General features: G+C 42.6%; 1 protein-coding gene across 13 annotated transcripts in view; it reads left to right on the top strand.

Moving 5' to 3' along the window:
* The window catches only part of TRAK1 (trafficking kinesin protein 1), a 148909-nt gene extending 138757 nt beyond the window's left edge, over positions 1–10152 (top strand). For 11 of the 13 annotated variants that reach the window (XM_069088320.1, XM_069088319.1, XM_069088318.1 and 8 more), the window contains 2 exons: positions 1277–1379; positions 6924–10152. In XM_069088320.1, coding sequence (XP_068944421.1) covers positions 1277–1379; positions 6924–7707 — 887 coding nt within the window. In that variant the 3' untranslated portion in view covers positions 7708–10152. Of the gene's footprint in view, positions 1–1276; positions 1380–2797; positions 2894–6923 lie in introns of those variants that run through there. The other 2 variants (XM_069088323.1, XM_069088321.1) reach the window with 1 other exon arrangement.
* The last annotated feature ends 11354 nt before the right edge of the window (positions 10153–21506 follow it).

The raw sequence follows: 21506 nt of genomic DNA, 5'->3' as shown, positions 1-21506 counted from the left end.
TGTGATACTAAGTTAAAAATCTCCTCGTAGGAGGTCTCTGAGGGCTGAGTGGGATGGGGCTCTCTGTGAACAATGTGTTGTGCATGCCCTTTGAAACAGTCTCTTTTTAAAAAAGAACCTTTAAGTTATGAATGAAGAAATCCTATGCAATCATGATCTCTTAAGTAGAGCATAAAAGTGATTCCTTAGCAAGCTTCTCAACCGCACGGCTCTTAACCTTTCTGCTTTCCTTTGCTGTGGATCCCGTTCTGCAGGGGACTTGACAACAACCTGCCAAACCTTTGAAAGAAAGATAATTGGGTAAATTGGCCAACATGATTGCCATTGGTTTCAAAAATATATTCATCATATCAAAGATCATCCATGAAAGCAATGGTCCTGTCAATGCTTGCAACTGCTGTGTTGTAGGTAAGGCTTTCTTTCAGCATTCTTAACATGGGTCATCATGGATCGGATGAAGAAACTGCAGCTTTCACGGGTGAAGTCTTACCCAGCATCACCCAGGTAGTGAATGGCAAGGCTGAGATTTCAACCTGGGTCAGCACTGATCAATGCACACCCTCATAAAGTTGTTGTCAAGTCCCGCTGAGGTTTTTGCATCTCTTGCAATGACACTTACAGATGAGCAGTAGTGGAACCAACTTTCAAGAGCCTCTTTTCGCGAATGTAAAAGGGAGCAAAAGGCTTTTCCCCTCCACAGCCCCCCAACCCCTGTTGGGTGAGCAGCTTAGAGAACAATGCTTAAAATAACCCTAGCGTGCCATGATATCTCCAAATGCTCCCTATCCTTCCCTGCTTGGAGTTCTGGCATCTGTTAATATGAGAAACTTTCTGGAATGCCGAAAGAGGAAAGCAGTCCCCATCATATACAGCCAGCAGCCAAATTTAAACACAAGGCACATTGGCCTCCCTACCCCCAAGCTGGATCCACTATTGAAAAGAAATATGATGGGATACCTTTACCTGGATCAGGACGAAACCTGGAATCCGCCTATGCATGATCAGGGCACTCACCAGCCAAACCTCAGATTTTCGATTGTTTGTGAGGGATTCTCCAACCACCAAGAACGTTTGTTTTCATCCTTCCTCGCCTAGATCCAACTGAAAGGTATCTCATCACTCTTCTTGCATCTGTTGAAGACTGGAGAATTCTTCTCTCTCTCTCTCTCTCCTCTCTCTGTCTCTATCTGTCTCTCTCTCTCTCTGTGTCTCTCTCTCTCATCTAAAGATGTCAAAGAATTTTTGTGTGTGTTTTTCCTTCCTTCCTTCCTTGTAGCACATCATCCTGGGAAATGTATGTCGCAGACCAACTCCACTTTCACCTTTACCACATGTCGCATCCTGCACCCCTCCGATGAGCTCACAAGGGTCACGCCAAGGTAAGGGAGGACAGCCCTGGGGTATAAGGTTGGGTGACTTCAAGACGTGGCTGGCCATGTTCAGCCTTTGCAGTCAAAGGCACAGACTGATGTATTTCAGTAAGGAAGAGGACCAGCCACCAAGCAACTTGGTAGTTTGGAGGTACCAAGGTTAAACATCTTTATCCTGAAGGCCTATTAAGCTCTTTCGTATTGGCCCTCCAGGACCCTGTTTGGAATCAGACAGCTTTCCTTTCCCAAGGTTGCTCATGTGATTCAGCTTGGCGTGCATCTTGGATGGAGCTCTGGATTTGGAGTCTGAAGACTTGGTTTCAAATCATTTTACCACTTACTAGCTGTGTAATCTTTCCGGATTTCAGTTTCCTCATCTGTAAAATGAGGAGTTGGACTTTTCTAAGGTCACTTCCAACTTCATATCTATGATCTCTCCATCTAGGATGGATTTAAATCACAAGTTCATTGATGTAGAATTGGAAGGGCCTTAGAGGTCATCCAGTCCAATTTCCTCATTTTATATGGTCAGCTACACAGTCAGCAGAGCAGAATTTCAAACCCTGGTCTTCCAACTCCAAAACCAGGACTTCTTCCATCCTTCTGTACAGCCTCTCAGATATCTGTGTAGAATTTCCTTCTAATTCAGCTCTGTGTGGTTAAAAAGATCAAATGGCCTGAAAACCCTGAGTGACCAGAATGCCAGGAGTATGAACTGAAGCATTCTTAGGCCACTTTTTGATAGACTAGTATGGAGACTGCTGGGGATCTGCTTGTTGGAACTCTGCTTTGAAACTACTCACATCAGCATGACATTTTTCAGAAGGGGGTTGATTTCCACTATGTATTGAACCCTAAGGACCAGTGCTGTATCAGGCATCCAGGGGGTACTGTGCATACAGCCAAGAAAACCTGAGTCCTAATCCTACCTCAGACACTAGTTGTATGACCCAGGGCATTCTCCCCATCTCCATTTTCTCACCTGTAAAAGGATGGAATTGGAATCAATGGCCTCTGAGGTCCCCTTTTGGCTCTAACTGTACATAGCTGTGAATCTAATGCGTCAGTGTTCATCGATACCCAATGGAATGGAATCTGTTGAGAGGCTCCAAGACCAAAGCACAAGCCATTCTTAAGCCATGGTTCACAAACCTCAGCTTCACTGGAGAAACTGTGCAGTGGATACTGGGGAGGGACTTGACTTCTCTCAATATGGCCCTACTTGGGGCTCCTGAAAATTTAGCTATAGGGAAATCACATTTACGCCACAAGAGAGCTTTGTCATAGTGGCTCTAGGGACCAAGGAAGATGTCCTGCTCATTGAGGCTGGGGCCAGAATGGACCTCAGGTGGGCTGAGTGGTGGGGAGGGGAGACATGAGACCCTCCTCACCAAGGAGCTCTTTCACCTATGAATAATTCTTCACAGGTCATGTGAGGAGAAGGAGGAGGATGAAACGGCCTTATGTCACGTTATGCTGAGAGGAGATATAGGGCAAACAGTATGACCCCAGTCGGTCAGGGGGTGAGCAACGCTGCCGGCAGTTACCGTTCAGCAGGGTCGTATACAATGAATGCATGTGTGTGTGTGTGTGTGTGTGTGTGCACACGAATGTGTGTGCGTGCATGTGTGTGTGTGTGTGTGTGTGTGTGTGTGTGTGTGTGTGTATGTGTGGGACAATGGCTAACCTGGAGAGATTAGATGCTGAAGGCCATTTTGTGGGCATTATAAGCTAATATTTTAACAGGTCATGTTCCTAACATTTCCTTTAAAGATACTCCTTCCTCAACTTCATAGGAGACTGACATTAACACTAATTGATACTCAACCCCAAATCTCTCATCTGGTGGAGTTGGGCCAATGGTTGTTACATGCTTCATGTCACGGACCCCTTTGGCAGTCTGGTGAAGTTAATGGATCACTTCTCAAAATAATGTTTAAAAAGAAAATAGAATAAAAGTTACAGGATCACAAAGGGAACCAATTATACTGAAATAGTTATCATATAAATAGGTTTTGGGGTTGTTGGGGTTTTTTGAGTTCATAGACCCCAGGTTAAGAACCTTTGAATTATGAAACTCTGGTTTTAAGTTTATTTTATTCCTTTCTTCCTGTGGTACCTTGCTTTCCTACCCTGTAAGCACAACCACTACCTCCACTGTTTTCTTAATCAAGGAAACAGGGTCCGCAAAGGCATTCTTTCCACAAGGCTGTGGTCATTAATTCTGGTGATACACCAGTAATCACAATTTTTTTTAAACCATGAGTTTAAATATAGAGAAAAGCCCCTTGCACTTAGTCATTAGGTTGGGTTTATTTTTGCTATTGGGTTTTTTTTTTTAATTTGGTTGAGTATGTACCTTACAGTTAGAAATTAATTAGAAAAACTGGGAATAAGATTTTTTTAAAAAATTTGAAACCTTAAAATTTTTTTTAAATTTTATATTTAAAAAACTTTCTATTTTTGGTAGAATGCATTTCATATAATTCCATCTGCATTACTCTTTTTTTAAAAATGCATTTTAACCAGAATGAGAATTCATCCTGTGTTTTCCATAATTTCTCTTCTCCAGGTGTGATGATGCTTTTGTGTTTATGTGGTGGTGTGCATGTTGGCTGTTCATTCTGCTCTCACGAACTAACAAGCCAAAGGTGGTGCAGCTTTGATTTAAAATTCTTAAACTTAGATTTTGAGGTTCACACATCTTTTAGTGTTAAGCATCTTTCATCCATGACTTCCCCAGCCTGTCCACTGGTTCAGAGCACTTAAGCAAACTTTCTCTCAGATGACACGATTCTGTCTCTCATCTGCTCTAGGGCATATATAGGGCGGTTGGCAGACTGTGGCACCTTCCTGCTTCTGGTCAAGAAGCCTTCTTTTTCAAGCATTCACTAAATTGTGGTTGATTCCAGCTGAGTGCTGATCAGTGAAGCTTTCTGTAGGTAGCTCTGGCAGTTACAGACAAGTCCACCAGGTGGTGTAAGGAAATAAGTTCTGATTCAGTATTCCTAGGTTTGTCAGCCATATGAACTCCATTGGAAGTGGTTTTGCTTCATTGTCTCCCTTAATCCACTCCCTTTCTCCTTCCCCCTTTCTTCCTCCCTCCCTTGCTTGTCCTTTCTCTTCCCTCCCTTCTCTTCTTCCCTTCTTCTCTTCCTTCTTCCTCCCTTTCTCTCCTTTTCCTTCCTTTCCTCCCTTCTTCCCATACTCTCCTCTTTGTTCCTCCTCTTTCTCCCTCCCTCTCTCCCTTCATTCCTTCCTCCTTCCATCCTGTTTCTCTTCTTTCTCTTCCTTCCTCCCTCCTTTGCTCTTCCCTCCTCTCTGTCCCTCCTACCCTTTTCTTCCTCTCCTTCCCTTTCCATTTATTAAATATCTACTGTGTTCTTCATTAGTTTGTTCATGTTAACCTTAGTAGCCGTGGCCAGACAGAGCTTGTTAAGGGTGGATTTACTAAAGCTGTGGGGTTTTTTTTTGGCAGTGTTATTCAGTGCTCCTATTTAAAAGAGGCCTTCCCCCCTATTGTCAGTAGTCTTGATAGCATTCACCTTAATTCTATCCTCTATTTTCTCTCTCTCTGTCTGTGTGTGTGTGCCTCTCTCTCTGTCTCTGTGCCTCTCTCTCTGTCTCTGTATGTGTGTGCCTCTCTCTCTCTCTCTCTCTCTCTCTCTCTCTCTCTCTCTCTGTGTCTCTGTCTCTGTGTGTGTCTCTGTCTCTAACTCTCTGTCTCTCTCTCTCTATGTGTGTGTGTATCTGTACAAACACAAATAAATGTAGCTTCTATTCCATTATTATGGTGGAAATGAGAAACCTTTTATCTGTCCCAGTCTCTCCATCTTCCCCCTCCACCAGTTCTGTTCTGGCAGCCCCATGTGCTTGAATAGATCTGAACAAGGCATACGAGAAAGCCTGAGGTCCTAGTGTGGTCTAGCAGAAGAACACTGGACTGGGAGTCCTAAGTGAGTTCTGTTGCTAGATCTCTATCACTCGGTATAGCTGTCTGATGTTAGACCAAACCACTCCTCCAGGCCTCAGTTTTCGTATTTCTTAGTGGAGTACTTAGAGTGGAAAGGGGGTTTGACTGGAACTGACCTCTGAGGTTTCTTCCTGGGCTGAAATTGTGCACATTTGAGTGACTTTCTTGTATCATTTGGGCAGCTCTCATACAGTAGGTTTTCCTGACCTTTGTACTGCTGAGTGGGGTTGCTAATCTGTCTTATCACACAGGTGAGCAGAGACTAAAGCATATTTCCTTAATGTCCTTTCAATTTTTTTAATGGGTAAAAGAACTGGTGTGAAGTGGGTAGAAGAGAAGAAAACCAAGAACTGAGTTATGTAGGAGAAGCATTTTTGCCCCATGACTTTCTTCACTTGAGTGATATTGAGAAGAATCTAAACTTATTTATAGGTTTTATACCTTCTATTCTTGATGTGGATGGTCTTTGCAAAGGCCGAATAGACCCGTGTGGTTCCAGGAAAGCTAAAAAGGCATCTTGCTCCTTGGTGGTACTTCCCCCTTATCCCTTTCCCTCTACCCAATCCCTCCCCACCAACCAAAAACTGCTCTGATACAGGTCATTTCTAATTTGGTGTGAATAGAAGCACTCTGAAACTTTCTTTTGATACCTCATTGTTATATAAAGACAATTCTGTGTTCTCAAAAGCTGTGCCAGCAGGGAACCATCTTGGCTAGGCCTTCTACACTGGAAGGTCTTTGAACACAAGCCTAGTAACAAAACCATCTCTGTCTGCCATTCAGAAATCCATCAGTTGGCTAAGGTCAAAAATATTTTTACCTGGAGAAGTTTGATGATGATTTTAATCACTTCTAAGATCTAGAAGACTTATGATCTGCCTTTTTGGAAGGGAGTGCCCACTCCAGAGAAATCTCATCCTTTTTGGACAATGGAGTGACTTTAAATCAACGTATCACTTTCCTCGGGTGTATTTTCCCTTAAACTATTGACAATGTGGTCACTCAGGAAGAGCTGGAAACTGTATGACCTTGGGCATACACCTAACATCTCTGGCTTCAGTTTTCTCATCTGTAAAATGGGGTTAATAACCGTAATACTTATCCTCGAGTGTTGTTGTGAAATTTAAATTAGATAAGACATATTTCACTTTGCAGACTTTAGAGTGTGTTATTATGTTGTTGGGTGGATGAAGGTCACTGAATAGTAGGGAGAAAGAAGAAAGGAGTTTACAAAGAGATGGTTCGAGGTAATGGATTTTACAGTTTTGCCCTGGGCCAGCCTTCAGTGCATCCATTCATTCTTTCTAGAAGCAGTTATGAAGTAGCTAGGTGGTGGAGATAAAAATGCAAAAATTAAATAGGCCCTGCCTTGAGAGAGCTTACATTCTGTCTGTAGGTTCATGCTGGGTGTCACAAAAGTCTCAGTGCACTTTTCAGCCATTAATTTTGCTTACAGATTGTACCATTTTGGCTCAACCCAGCATAAACAGATGAAGTCAATTGACATACTAATTTCCCCTGGGATGTTGAAGGTGTTTCATGTTGAATAACTAGGTCTGATTTTTTTCTTTTCCTTTTAGCCTTAACTCAGCCCCGACTCCAGCTTGTGGCAGTTCTAGCAACTTGAAATCCACCCCAGTGGGCACACCGTGCACTCCCCGGAGACTGAGTCTGGCTGAGTCTTTCACCAACCTCCGGGAATCCACCACCACAATGAGCACATCCCTCGGGCTGGTGTGGCTGCTGAAGGAGAGGGGCATTTCGGCAGCCGTGTACAATCCCCAGAGCTGGGACCGGGCGGGCAAGGGCACCCTCTTGAACCCATACTCCCCTAAAATGACTGTGATCCCTTCCACCCCTCCAAATTCACCTATGCAGACACCGCTGTCTTCCCCACCCTCCTTCGACTTCAAATGTACCAGCCCCCCTTATGACAACTTTTTGGCCTCTAAACCAGCCAGCTCCATCCTGAAGGAGGTGAGGGAGAAAAAGAACATCAGAAACAGTGAGAGCCAGACAGAGGTGTCTGTCTCCAACCTCAATCTGGTTGACAAAGTCAAGCGGTTTGGCATAGCCAAGGTTGTGAACTCAGGGCGCCCCCATGCCCCTGCTTTGGCGGAAGACCAGGGGCCTCTTGTCTGTGGGCCCCAGGGGCCAACGAGGGCACTTGGGCCTGAGGGTCTTTCCCTAGGCTGCCCTGTTGTCACGAGTGCCATTGGAGGCCTTCAGCTGAACTCTGGGATTCGAAGGAACCGCAGCTTCCCCACCATGGTGGGATCCAGCATGCAGATGAAAGCCCCTGTAACTCTTACTTCTGGCATCTTGATGGGTGCCAAGCTTCCAAAACAGACAAGCTTGCGATGAGAGGAACTTGGTTCCTTTTTTTTTTTTTACAGAAAAAAACAAAAGCAAAAAACAATATTTTCCTTTAACCTCCCCAGTCCTCCAACCTCTGTTCTCACTCTATCCCCTCCTGGCCCCTGCCTCTGTCTCTCTGTCCCTCTCTCTGTCTCTCTCTCAATCCCTCCTGAGTAGACAAATCAACCTTGTGCCTAATGGGAGAAGAGTGTAAACTTTGTATAGTATGTAAATATGTATCAGAGACCTTGTATCTAATTTTATTACTCTTCAGATATCATAAGAAATGGCCCAACGCTGCAATTGTTGTATTAAGGATTTAACTTGCTGACCTTTGACAGGTCTTTTTTATTTTATTTTATTCTTTCCTTTAAAGATGCACTGAAAACAGAAACCAGTTATTATCCTGTGGATAGGGGGGAAGTAAATCCTTTGGCTTGTTGACTATGATTGTAGGCATGGTATAGAAGGGTGGGAGGCTTGTCAGATGACACCAGTCACAGTATGTCTTCATTCTGGGTGGACTGACATTCGATCTCCTGGATGAACATATCATGAACCTGATCCTTTACTACATACAAAACACAGCAGCCAAATTCATATTCATGTCGGAGCAGCCTGCTTCTGCTGGTGGTCCAATTTCTTCAGAGCCCATGGCTTCTTCCATGGCTACCTGGATGAAAGATTGTGTCTTTGGAAGGCAACATCCGTGATTTTCCTTATGCAGAAAACTTGAAATCCTGTTTCTGTAATCCACAGGTAGGCCAAAAGTCTGGAAAGAACGAGAATGTATGGATTAAAGCAAAACAAAAAACCTTTTTTCCTTTAAACATATTTTGTAAAATGCAGGCAAGTCAGGGTGCTGGTCAAGCATTATGTTATCATGTGCTCTCCATGGCACTGAAATACACACGTCACAAGGTTATTTTCATCTTGCATCAGGGAAAATGGCCATTGGTTTCTGGGAACCACAGCCTCTAAGCAAAAATAGTCTAATGATCCGAGCCAAAGATCCTTACTTAAATCAGAGGGCCTAAAGGGGGAAATGTGGGGGTGTTCTGGAGAAAGTGTCTTAGCAGGGAAGGGAAGACCCACAGCAAAACTGAGTGACAGCACATTGGTATGAATGAGAGAGGCTATAGAATTTTGATCGTTGAAGAAAATCGAACTATTTCAAAAAGCAGGGCTGTGGGATTTTCATAAGATCCACATCCTTGCCTTTTCTACAGAAGCCACTTCTGAAATCCAAACACTTGAGCAGCTCCAAGGTGCGACCACTTAATGCCCATGTATTTTCTCCCTCTCTTCAATAGAGGGATTGTATCAATGTGATTTTTCTAGCCTATGGGCTATTTTTTTTTTTTTTTTTCATTTTCTATTTAACCTTTGTGTCTTGTGCTTGGGAAAAGATGGAGTCTCTTTTGGAAAGAATGAAAAATGAGCAAAAAGGTAGGTTCTGTTGAGTGCTGCAAATGTGGAGTGATTTGGAAGAATAGTGGTCTTATTGGTAAGCAAACACATGCACATGTAGGCACACACAGGAGTTAGTAAGGTGAAGGTCAAAGTATCTTCAAGATTCATTCAGAAACACGAACCAAAAATCCTGCTAACGTTAAGTTGAGGAATCTTAGTATTACATGTCCAGCCATAGCAACATGAGTATATTGCAATATTCTCAACCTAGGTAAGTAATGCCTACAAAAATTACCTTTACTATTGACTCCCTACTGTGTGTATGTCTCTATACGTAAGTTTACCTACTTTTTAAACCTCATCTGTATGTTTTTTCTTCACACCGATTGTATTTCTGTAAAATCTTTCCTTCCAAGAAGGCAGTTTATTTATTATAATCAGTCACCACACTATGTCGCTGCCATTTCTCCTAGCCTCTTACTTGAAGAATTAGTACTGATGATCTTTTGCATAAATAATGCCGTCATCTTTGCCCTTCTGATAGAAAGAGTTGTCCGTCCCTGAAGGGATTCCACATAGTGTTACGGACACTTAGGATGCTTGAGAGAAAGCATACAAGCAAGCGCGGCTCATGTTTTCAAGCTATTTATTCTCTAAACCGAAGACATTTTAGTAAAAGTGTGTCCTCAGCTCGATTTGCTGTTGTATGTGTGCACTTAATGCAGATAACTTAACTCTCTTTTTTTTTTATTTGAATGTATCTTAAAACCTGTAGCTAGATAGGATAACAAAAGGAAAACCACAGACTGAATGGACCATTTTAAGCACCCAGAGTGAATAACCGACCATATATTACCATGAGGGAATTAAAAATGTAATAACAAATCATCCACTTGGGAGGTGTAACAGACTTTAGCCTACACAATAAATGTTGGTAGACATTATACAACCACTCCCGGAAGGTGTGTTGTAAAATGCATCAAATGCTATAATAAAATTTTCTTATCTAATAAGTATCAATAAAATAAGCTTGAGTGATTTGGTGTGGTATTCTGATATGTGTGTTTTTTAAACTTCTTTTCTGAGGAGCTCTGAGTAACATCAAATGGTATTCGTATTTTCTTTTTCTGTTTTTGGAGGAGGGAGGGCAGGGCAATAGGGGTTAAGTGACTTGCCCAAGGTCACATGGCTAGTAAGTGTTAAGTGTCTGAGGCCGGATTTGAACTTAGGTCCTCCTGACTCCAGGGCCGGTGCTCTATTCACTGTGCCACCTAGCCGCCCCGGTATTTGTATTTTCACTTCTCTAAATTGGTAAATATATGTGTGTGTGATATAATATATATGATATAATATTATATAAAAAAATGAACCCTGTTGAAATGGAAAGCTAGCTTCAGTGGATAGAACTTATCTTCCTGAGTTCAAATCCAGTCTCAGACACTTACTAGCTATGTGACCCTGGGCAAGACACTTAACCCTGTTTGCCTCATTTTCCTCATTTGTAAAATGAGCTGGAGAGAAAATGGCAAACCACTCCAGTATCTTGGCCGATGAAACCCCAAATGGGGAAATTAGTCAACAATAGCAGCAACAACATGTTGAAATATAAATTATTTCATATCTACTACTATTGTAACATCCATTGTTCCTGACCAAAAGACATTGACCACTTTCATTACAAAATTCTCTTTGTCCCCCTTCATGTGTATGCAGGTATTTTACTGCTTAAACACATTGATGAACATGAGCAGCCAGGATCCTAATATCCACCTGGTCAGCTGGGGTGGCTCTAAGCAGCTTCCTCCTTCAGAGGGTAGAGACTGCAGATGGAATGATTGAAGTTATGGAAGTAGGAACAGTGCTCAACTCTTTCATTATCTTTTTTAAAGTTAAAAAAGTTTTTTTTTTTTATGTCGTGTTCATTTGTAAATATTCTTCCTCTTCCCATACTCAGAAATCCTTCCTTAACAAAAATCACAAAAGTGGTTTAGCAAAACTACCATATCTAGTATATCTGACCTTTCATGCAGCATTCTGTACTGAAGGAGGGGGGCGCATTCTTCTCTAGGGCCATACTTGGTTCTATTTACTTTCTACAAACAGGATTTAAAGTTGCTCACATTTCTCTTGCTCAGTTCCTTTTTCTTGTAAAATGGGCCAGATCAGAGGTTCTTGACCTAGGGTCCACAAAATTAGTGTTTTAATAGCTATTTAAATGTGATTGGTTTTCTTTAATAATCCTGTGTGTTTTGTTTATGAACTTAACACCAATATTCTGAGAGTGGGCTCATAGGCTTCCCCAGAGTGACTGCCAAAGGTGTCTGTGACTTGAAGAAGACCAAGAACCTCTGACCTAGGTGATCTGGAAGACCCCTTCCAGTTCTCACCTTCTACTCAATGACATTTGGTCAATGCCTTTTCAGTCCTCTCAGTGGGCTGTCGGAATCTCTGGGTATCTGCCACTTGAAACTGAAATTCATCAGAAGGTAAGTCAGGTGAAGAGAAGAAATCTTTCAGTTACTTCAGACCAGGAGATAGGGAGAATACACAAAAGAAGTAACAATTTTAAAAAATTTGAATAATACTTTCATATATAAGTCAGCCTTATCCTTTGAGGAGGTCAACTAGCTGTGGATAGGATCCTTAGCCAAGGAATACCCAGGATCCAATCCCAGGACGCTTATTTATCGATTTATCCCTATTTGTGCCCCCTCCCCTCCATCAAGCCCTAGGGGAAGTGGGATTTAAAAGTTTTAAAAGATTGAGTTGATTTCAGTAATAAATAGCCTTTGGACCTACCAACCCTATAGGGGTGCTAGGCCAAAAGGCTTCCTAAACTGCAAAGCACTTTAGAAATGTAAATTTCTGTTATTGCATAATGCACCTGTGTGCAAATGTTCTGGCACAATGGACAAAAGGTCTGTGCAATTCAGCAAGCATGTTGGTGAGTACCCTCTGAGGGCAGGGTACCATGATAGCTACTAGGGGAGATAACAAATATTCAAGACGTGGTCTCTGTGCCATGAGAGGCATAAGAGGTTGACAGCTGATCATACAAACACCTGGGTTCAAGTCCCACTATCCACATATATTGACTTGTGCTTGTCGAATCACTGAACCTATCAGTGTCCCCAGACAACTGAAGTTGCAGATGGGTGCCAATCCGCATGGGGCAGGGGAGGGAGTTTCCTCACCAGGAACTCCCTACACTAGTAAAATCACAGATTTCCCCCCCCCCAAATACAATATTTAGTCTATTGAGGAGTAGGGTCTGGTACGATATAGTTATCACACAAACAGCTATGATATAAACACTAAACAGTTAAGTACAAGAGAAACAGTGGGTGCTGCTGCCCAAAGTTTGAGAGAGGGAAGGTAAAATGGCAGCTAGGTGCCACAGTAGACAGAGCACCTACCCTGGAGTCAAGAGAACCTGAGTTCAAATCCAGTCTAAGACATTAGCTTGTGACCTTGGGTAAGTCATATAACCCTGTTTGCCTCAGTTTACTTAATCCGAATGAGGGAGGGGATGTATTAACCAGGGCTTCATGGTGAATTTGACATTTGAGTTGGGTCTCAAGGCAACATAAAACAGTGGGAAGAGCTAGATGGGTGAGAATTGGATTCCTGACTACCTGTGAGACTCTGGACAAGTCTTGGGCCTCGTTTTCCTCCTGTAGAATAGGGCTCGGACTAGGTGGCTGCTGAATTCTCTTCCAGACCTGTATCTGTGAGGCTATGATAAAATGGGGCAGACGTCACTAAGCAGAGACTTGGCCATTGAGGGGTGGATGATGAGCAGGGCATTCAAGGCATAGGGAACCGTGGGGGCAAAGCGATGGTGATAAAGCTCAAAATGGCACAGGGGGCATGGCAGACTGTTCACTGGTTTGGCCTGGGCATGAGGTGAGAGTGTGGGAATGGCTGGATAGAAGGGTGCCATCAGATTGTCGAAGGGAATATGCAGGCATTGAAGAGCTGGGTTCTGTGATCAAGGCTGCATGCAGCAGATGCTATTGAAAGGTAAAAATAGTAGGTGGTTTTGGTGACTTATTGATCGTCTCCTCTTTGTCCTGCTTGTACCTTGTTTGTGCACAGTTGTTTTCATGCAGTCTCCTCAATTAGTCTAATTAGTCTAGAGCTTGAGAGCAAGGACTGTCTTTTGCCTTTCTTTGTCCTCTCCAGGTCTCAGCGCAGCACTGGGCACATGGTAGGTGCTTCATACATGTGTATTCATTGATTGACTAGTACGGTGCCTGGGGTCTACATAATAGACACCGAATAAATACTTATTGACAGAATTAACGATCTTGTGCTAGAAGGGACCTGTCCCAAGCCATCTAGTTCAATCTTCTTGTTTTACAAATGAGAAAACTTAGAGCTCAGGGAGGTCAGTTAGTCAACAAACATTTATTAATCCCTTACTGTGTGCAAGGCACTGGTAATGAAAGGCAAAAACATGATCCTTGCTCTCAAGGGGCTTCTATTCTAATGCAAACAACTATGGAGCAGAAGGAGTATTTTGTATGTGATCCCGGATGTAATAGGGAGCCAGCGAAGGTTATTGAGTGTGACATGATCAGATCTGCGCTTTAGGAGGCTGACTTTGGCAGCTGAGTGGAGGGTGGATTAGAGAGGTGAAAGACTTGAACCAGGGACACCAACCAATAGGCTATGGCAGTAATCCAGCTGTGAGGTGATAAGATCTTTAATCAGTACTACCTGTGGGCCAAGTGACCTAAGATATAGATGAAGAGCTGGAAGGGACCACCTGCTCCAACCATATCGATTTTTTGCTGTTGAGTTGTTTTAGTCGTGTTTGACTCTTTATGACCCTGTTTGGGGCTTTCTTGGCAAAGATACTTTGGCTTTGATGTTGCCTTGTCTAACTCATTTTATAGATGAGGAAACTGAGGCAAACAGGGTTATGTTACTTACCCAAGGTCACACAGCTAGCAAGTATCTGAGGCTGGATTTGAAGTTTTCCTGACTGATGTTCTACCATTGTGCCATCTAGTTGTCATTTTACAGTAAATCAATAAACATTTATTAAACTTAACCCTGTTTGCTTCAGTTTCCTCATCTATAAACTGATCTGGAGAAGACAATGGCAAACCACTCAAGTATCTTTGCTAAGAAAACTCCAAATGGCATCACAGAGAGTCAGACACGATTGAAATGACTCAACTGAAACTACATGCTAAGAGTTAGGGGTACAAAAAGAGGCAAAAGACAGGCCCCACCCTCAGGTATCTCACGATCTAACCAGGAAACTGGGAGCAAGAGAGGTTACATTACTCCAGGCTCCTCAGAGGCATTCGAGTCCAACTGTCACATCTCAAAAATGAACAAATGGAGGTCAGAGAGGTTGTCACCTGTCCAGAGTCACACAGGAAATAAGTAACACAACCAGGATTTGCACTTAGTAGGACAAAGAAAGAGGGGGCCAGAGGTGCTCAGAGTCTTTGCCTACTTTGACTCTGAACAGATGAATAAAAGTTGTTTGTGGGGGCATCTGAAGTGCTTACTGAATCATTCCACAAGTTATATTCAGAGCCTACCAGATGCAAGGTATTTGCCAACCCATGTGGCAGCTGTGGATTCTATGCTGGAGAGTCTTGGTGTTACAAAGAACCTCTAAGGCCTTCTTGTCCAAACTGCCCCTCACTAAGACTCCTGTCCACATCATTCCTGGTTAGTGATGACACATCCTTCACTGGATGAAAGTCAGGATCTGGGTTTTAAACCCATCATTGCTACTTAATAACTGTGTGATGTGGGACAAATCAGCTTTCCTTACTCTGCCTCAGTTTACATAATTGTAACATAGAGGTTTAGGACCCCTCTCTACAGTCCCTTATACCTTCTCAATATTGCGCCACTCAGGCATAGCTTATAGCACAGCAGATGACAAGAAAGGAGCATGTGGTCTTGGGGACCACATCTGCCCCTTCTTGTGGCAGAGATCTGCTGTTTAGAGGTATGATTCATTCATAAGCTGGTGTAATGGGAATGCAAATTTAAAGATCTTCCCTGCCCCTAGGCTAAAGTGCACCTGAAACATGGGGGTGGGAGGCTTGTTTTTCAGTAAATACTTTTTGATTGGCCAGTGGGTCAATAAGGTTGTTACATTCTCTGAGCCAGGAGAAGGCTATATAAGCCCTGATGTGAGGCTTTGTTTTGGGGGGCTCACTTTGAGAAGTGTTCTGTGATTTGATCTGTATTCTGGGAAGCCATTGTCCAGGGCCCCCCTGGCTTTGAAAAACCCAGATGTGGAAACCCAGATGTTGACTGGATCCAAGAACCTGTGTGAGCAGCCACCCTAGGGACTCCAGCATGCTTGCCGCTACAGCTGGGAAAACCCCTCATCTTTATTATGACCTATTTCTTTTTTTTTAATTTCATTTTGGTCTTTTTTGGAGGGAGAAAGGCAGGGCAATTGGGGTTAAGTGACTTGCCCAAGGTCACACAGTTAGTTAAGTGTTAAGTGTCTGAGGTCAAATTTGAACTCAGGTCCTCCTGACTCCAGGACCGGTACTCTATTCACTGTGCCACCTCGCTTCCCCATTTATAACATATTTCATTCATTCAAAGTTGTGCTGTTACTAAAAGCAAATTAAAATTATGGTCCCTATCAACTTAATTAAATTTAAACATCCATGAAGCCACACATCTTACTATATGGCAGGCCCTGTGTTCAGCACTAGAGATACACACACACACACACACACACACACACACACAAGCTATAATCAGTCCTTGTCTTCAAGGAACTTACATATTAATGGGGGCAAGAACATGAAATAAGTAGAAACATGCGAGATATAGTCAGGATAAAGGCCTCTCAAGACTGGGCTAGGACTGCATTTTGCTGATGGAATGATCTCAGTCCCGGATTTTAGGCGCCCTGTTGAGTTTGGAGTGGGGGAAAAGGCCACTGAGACTCTGGCCTGGTGAGATCCCTGTGTCTCTTCTAAGAAAGATTCCCGCCCCTCCCTGGTCTCCCCCAAGGACCTCACATTTATAGTCAAAACTACCGAATTTGAGAGGAAAGGGAGCAGAGAGAACCCTGTAAAGGAAATCTACATGACATCCTTCCTCTTGTATCATTCTATCTAGGGTAACACTAGGGTAACAAAGTTTCTGACGATTCAATATATCACTGGAAAGCATCTTCACCCATTTAGATACATTACTGCCCTCCAAAGCTGTAGAACACATTGACTATTATTTTCCTCTTGCCAGCAGAGGGCGCTTGGAGACCAGCACTTGATTCAAAGGAGCCCATGGTGATCCAATCATGCCAGCAGCTTACATTTTAAATTTGACATTTTCCCATTCCCTTGATGGGCAACCTTGAGCAAAAACCTGCTTCTCCGAGCCTCCAGGCTACAGAATCACAGACTGCCAAAACTGGATGCATCATAGGGGTGGGACCATCAAGAATGCCTTCAGTCTGAGAAAGCACCAAATGGGGTCACAAAGAGCCAGACACAACTGAAACAAGTGAACAACTATAAATTGTATAATACAGTCAGTGTCCTTAGGGACACCTAAGGAATGTGTAGGGATATTTACCTTTATGTTGAATGGTGCCACATTACTATGAAATGTGTGTGTGTGTGTGTTAGTTCCTATGTCTGTTTTTCAAATAGTTTTTTTTTTCCTCCATCACTTCCAGGCTTCTGTCACTTCTTCTTATTCTCAGTTTGCTTGTCTGTAGTCCCTCTGCCCATTTCTACTTTGCTGCTGCTTCTCTATTGTGCATCTGAGTACTAAGCTTGTTAGAACTGTGTGTAAAGTAGGAATAAATACTGAAAAGGTATCTGATGAGCTGTTCTATGAGTGAAATGTGTGCATTTTTAGTGCATGGACTTCATGACATCAATTTTGGTTGTTTAGGAGTCTTTATTTTCTTACCTTTGGTTCTTGGCCTTTTCCTAAATAGGAATTTTTCTGTATAGTTGAATTCTGGATAAGTGAGGCATTACTATAATTGATTTTCATTTTTCCCCTTCACCTCATATTTAATACACTGTGTGTTAGGAAATTGAATCTTATCAGTTATTCCCTTACAATGTCTGTTCTTTTCTCTCCATCATCATCCCCATAATCCTGGCCCTGCCTGTATTTCATTGGCATCCTCTTCACTGGTCTTCCAGTCTCTCCTTCCTCCTGATGCTTCTGGCCAAGCCATCCTGGGGGTGTATCCCTTGATGACAGTGAATCTGATTTTTAGGGTGTAGGACTCATTTGTTGTCACCACTGGGGAATATCTTTTGGTTTAGTGGGTTGTAAATTGGCTTCTCTCTCACTGTCATTCTCCAAGTAAAGGAGAGGTGTATGGTAGCTGGATAGCTAGATGACACAGTGGACTGAGTGCTGGGCCTAGAATCAGATAGGCCTGAGTTAAAATCTGACCCCAGACACTTATTAGCTGTGTGACCTTGGGCAAGTCACTTAACTTATGTCCTACCAGTTTACTCAACTGGAAAAGGGGATAATAATAACACCTACCTCCCAGGGTTGTTTTGAGGATAGAATGAAATGATATTTGTAAAATGCCTGGCATATAGTAGGTGTGATTAATCAATCAGTCAATAAACATTTGTTAAATGCCTACTATGTGACAGACATAGGCTAGAGAGACATAAAAGTAGTCTCTGCCCTCAAAGAGCTCCCAAGATAATGGGAGAGACAACACACAAGCAAATGTATGCAAAGTAAGCTCTACATAGGATAAGTTGGAAAGAATTGATAGAAGGAAGGTACCAGGAATAAGAGGAGTTAGGGAAGATTTCCTGCAGAATGCAGGATTTTAGTTGGAACTTGAAGGAAGCCAGAGAACTCAGTAGTCAAAGCAAAGGAGGGAGACAGGTCCAGGAATGGGGACAGTCAGAGAGAATGCCTAGAGTCTATTTCAATAATCTAGGTATGAGATGACCAGGGCGTACATGAGGGAGGGTGGCAATGTCAGAGGAGAGAAGGCGGGGGGGGGGGCGGTGTATTCAAGAGATGCTGCAAAGATGCAATTGACAGGCCTTGGATATGGGGGATGAGGGAGAAAGAGAGAGGGAGGGATCCAGGATGATTCCTAGCTTGAGAGCCTGAGGGACTGGGAGGATGGTGTTGCCCTCTGTAGTCATAGCAAGTGGAGGTGAGGAGACCTTAGGGGGACAGATGATGACTTCAGTTTTGAATATGTTTGGTTTAAGATGTCTATTGGACATCTAGTTAGTGATATCTGAAGGACAGTTGGAGATGCAACATTGGAGGTCAGCAGAGAGTCTGGAGCAAGATATGTAGATTTGAGAATCATCAGCATAGAGATGGTAATTATGTCTATGGGACCCATTGAGATTACCAAGTGAAGGAGTATAGAGGCAGAAGAGAAGAAGGTCCAGGCTAGAACTCTGAGGATGTTTCTAGTTAGAGACCATGATCTGACTGAAGATTCAGCAAAGGGACCTGAGAAGGTGCTATCAGATTTGTAGGAGGAGAATCAGGAGAGAGGGAGTCCTGAAAACCTAGAGAGAAGAGAGTATCAAGGAAGAGAGGGTGAGCAAGAGGGTCAAAGGCTGCAGAGAGGTCAAGGAGAAGGAGGATTGAAAAAAGTCCATTGGATTGGCAACTAAGAGATCATTAGTAACTTTGGATTGATAAGATTGGAAGCTGAATTGCAAGGTGTTGAGAAGAGAGAAGGTGGAGGCACCTATTGTAGGTGCCTTTCAAGTTTAGCTACCAAAAGTAGAAGATAGAGTGATAGTTTGTTATTATTATTATTCTTGAAAATTGTGTTTATGTATGGATTCAGCTAGAAAACCTCTGAAATCCTTTCTAAGACTGATATTCTGGGAAGTGGCCAGCTTTGGAAGACGGCTGCATTTGGAGTCAGAAGACCTGAATTCATGACTTTAGGACATTTTAACAATTTGGGCCTTAACTGTAGAATGAGTGACTTGTATTTGATGACCCCTAATGGCCCTTCCAGATCTAAATCCCACTAGATGCCTAATAAATGTCCATTAATTTTTTTTAAAGTTCATGACCCTGGATCTTCCCACCCAGTGACACTGGTCTTATGGCTGTTCCATGAACAAGATATTCCATGTCTCAGCTCTGGGCATTTTCTCTCACTGTCCCCACATATGGAACACTCTCCCTGCTCAGCTTAGACTATTGAGCTCTCAAGTAAAATCCCATCTTTTATTGGAAGGCTTCCTCAACTCTTAATTCTAGTGCTTTGCCTCAGATAATTTTTTCCTATTCATTCTTTCTATAGGGCGCTTTGTATGTATTTGCTTGCATGTTTTCTCATTTATTAGATTGTAAGCTCCTTGAAGGCAAAGAACTGTCTTTTGCCTCTTTTTGTGTCACTGTGCCTGGCACACAGTAAGTACTTAATAAATGTTTATTGCTTGCTTGCTTGATCTTCTATAGGACAGCTTTCTTCCATTTCAAATTTAGGTGAGAGGTTTATACAATAGAATATAAGCTACTTGAGGGCAGGGATCATTCGGCCTTTGTGTCCTTAGTCATGTCCTTAACACACACCTCCTATGGTGATTAAAATAATGCATATTGAATTGAATTGCACTAAAGACATCCTCCCATTACCATGAACAGCTCTGGAGAACATACACCTCCCTGTTTTATGCTTTACTTGAGGTTAATAATCAGAGAGTAATGGAACAGAACGATCCTTGTAGTTGCCTTTACCAAAGAAACTTTTGTTATCTTAAGACATACAGGAGAGATTCCTTGTTAGATGATGATCTTTAAAGCTGTGTTTTGTTTCTGGAAGTCACAGGCTTGTTCGTTATTAATCAAGAAAGAAATGCTATTGTGTCATAAGAATTGATGAAAAGGATGGGTTTAGAGAAACCTGGATTTATATAAACTGAAGCAGAGTGAAGTGAGCACAACCTAGACAATTTAGATGATAACAACATAGTTAAAACAAATAATCCTAAAAAATTTAAGATCTCCGGTCGATGCATTGACCAATCACAAATCCAGAGGACTGATTTTTTTTTTTCTGGAGGCAACTGGGGTTAAGTGATTTATCCAGGGTCATGCAGCTAGTAAAGTGTCTGAGGTTGGATTTGAACTCAGGTCCCCTTGCCTCTAGGGCTAGTGCTCTAACTACTGTCCCACCTAACTGCCCCATGACTGATGATTTGTGTTGCTATGCTATGATGGTGGATTCATTTTGCAGAATGAGACAAAGATTTCTGTACATGGACAATGAAGGAATGAGTTTTCCTCTCCACAAGGTAGAAATAAGACTATGTATATTTGTTACAAAGGTTTCACTTTGGGAAGTGTGGAGGGACAGAAAACAAATACATATTTATTAAAAAACAACAACATGAAACAACACAGCTGGCTCTTGTATTCTCTGCATCTCTTGATCAATTGAACTCAAGCTATGGTCTGTTATTGTGAAAGCCTGTCTTTTCTCTCCCTGCGTTTTCACAGAAGACATCTTCAATAATCATGTAGATTATTCTCATAATTTTTATAGGGACCCCTACTCACTGATAGATGGAGGTCTCGGCCACTCTGCCTCCTATGTTCAAGGAGCGGTATGCCAAAGTCTCTTCTGCACTCAGAGATCTGAGCTGATTAATTCAGAAAAACAAGAGTCTGATTCAGTCCCAGCTACTGGAGGGCACTTTAATAAGGGGTAAGTTAATAGGAGTAATATGTTCTTGAAACCTCATTTAAACCACAGATGAATCACTGTACACCCTCTGGGGACCTCTTTCATTCATTTATCACCAGCTCTGAATGGCTTCCACATTTCTAAGGAGGGCAGATGAGACAGACTAAAGAATTGGTGAATAATGGGGAGGACCAGCACATGTGTCAGAAGACTGGTGGAGAGGTAAGGTCAATGCGAGAACTCCTGTCAGGCAGGACAAGGGGGAACAGTGTCTGGGTTTTTATCCTATTCCATGCACGACTCAAGGACACACCCAAAGGCATGAATATTTTTCATTTCCTTAAAAATTTTCTTCTCGGCGAACAACTAGATTTAGTAGAAAGTACCATTGGGTTTATTCTCATCTCTGAACATTCTTTGGACTCTCACCTTTTGTGGAATAATGGAGGATGGGTTGGAATTGGCAAAGACTTGAGGCAGTCAGATCCATCAACAGGTATTGCTATAATGCAAGTGTGAGGTGACGAGGGCAGTACCAGGGGGGTGGCAGGGTCAGAAGAGAGAAGACAGGAGGTATTTGGGAGATGTTGTAAGGATGAAGTCATTAGGCCTTGGCAACAGCTTGGATGTGGAAGGATGATGGGAGATAGTGAGGAATCCATGGTGACTCCTAGGTTAGGATCCTGGGGAACTGGGGGGATGTTTAAGATGTCTGCCAGATGCT

The sequence above is a fragment of the Petaurus breviceps genome, unplaced genomic scaffold (genome assembly GCF_028583685.1).
Source record: "Petaurus breviceps papuanus isolate PSGF00001 unplaced genomic scaffold, PetGlider_PUasm1.0 185, whole genome shotgun sequence".
Lineage (NCBI taxonomy): Eukaryota > Metazoa > Chordata > Mammalia > Diprotodontia > Petauridae > Petaurus > Petaurus breviceps.
This window is presented reverse-complemented; position numbering and strand designations above follow the sequence as displayed.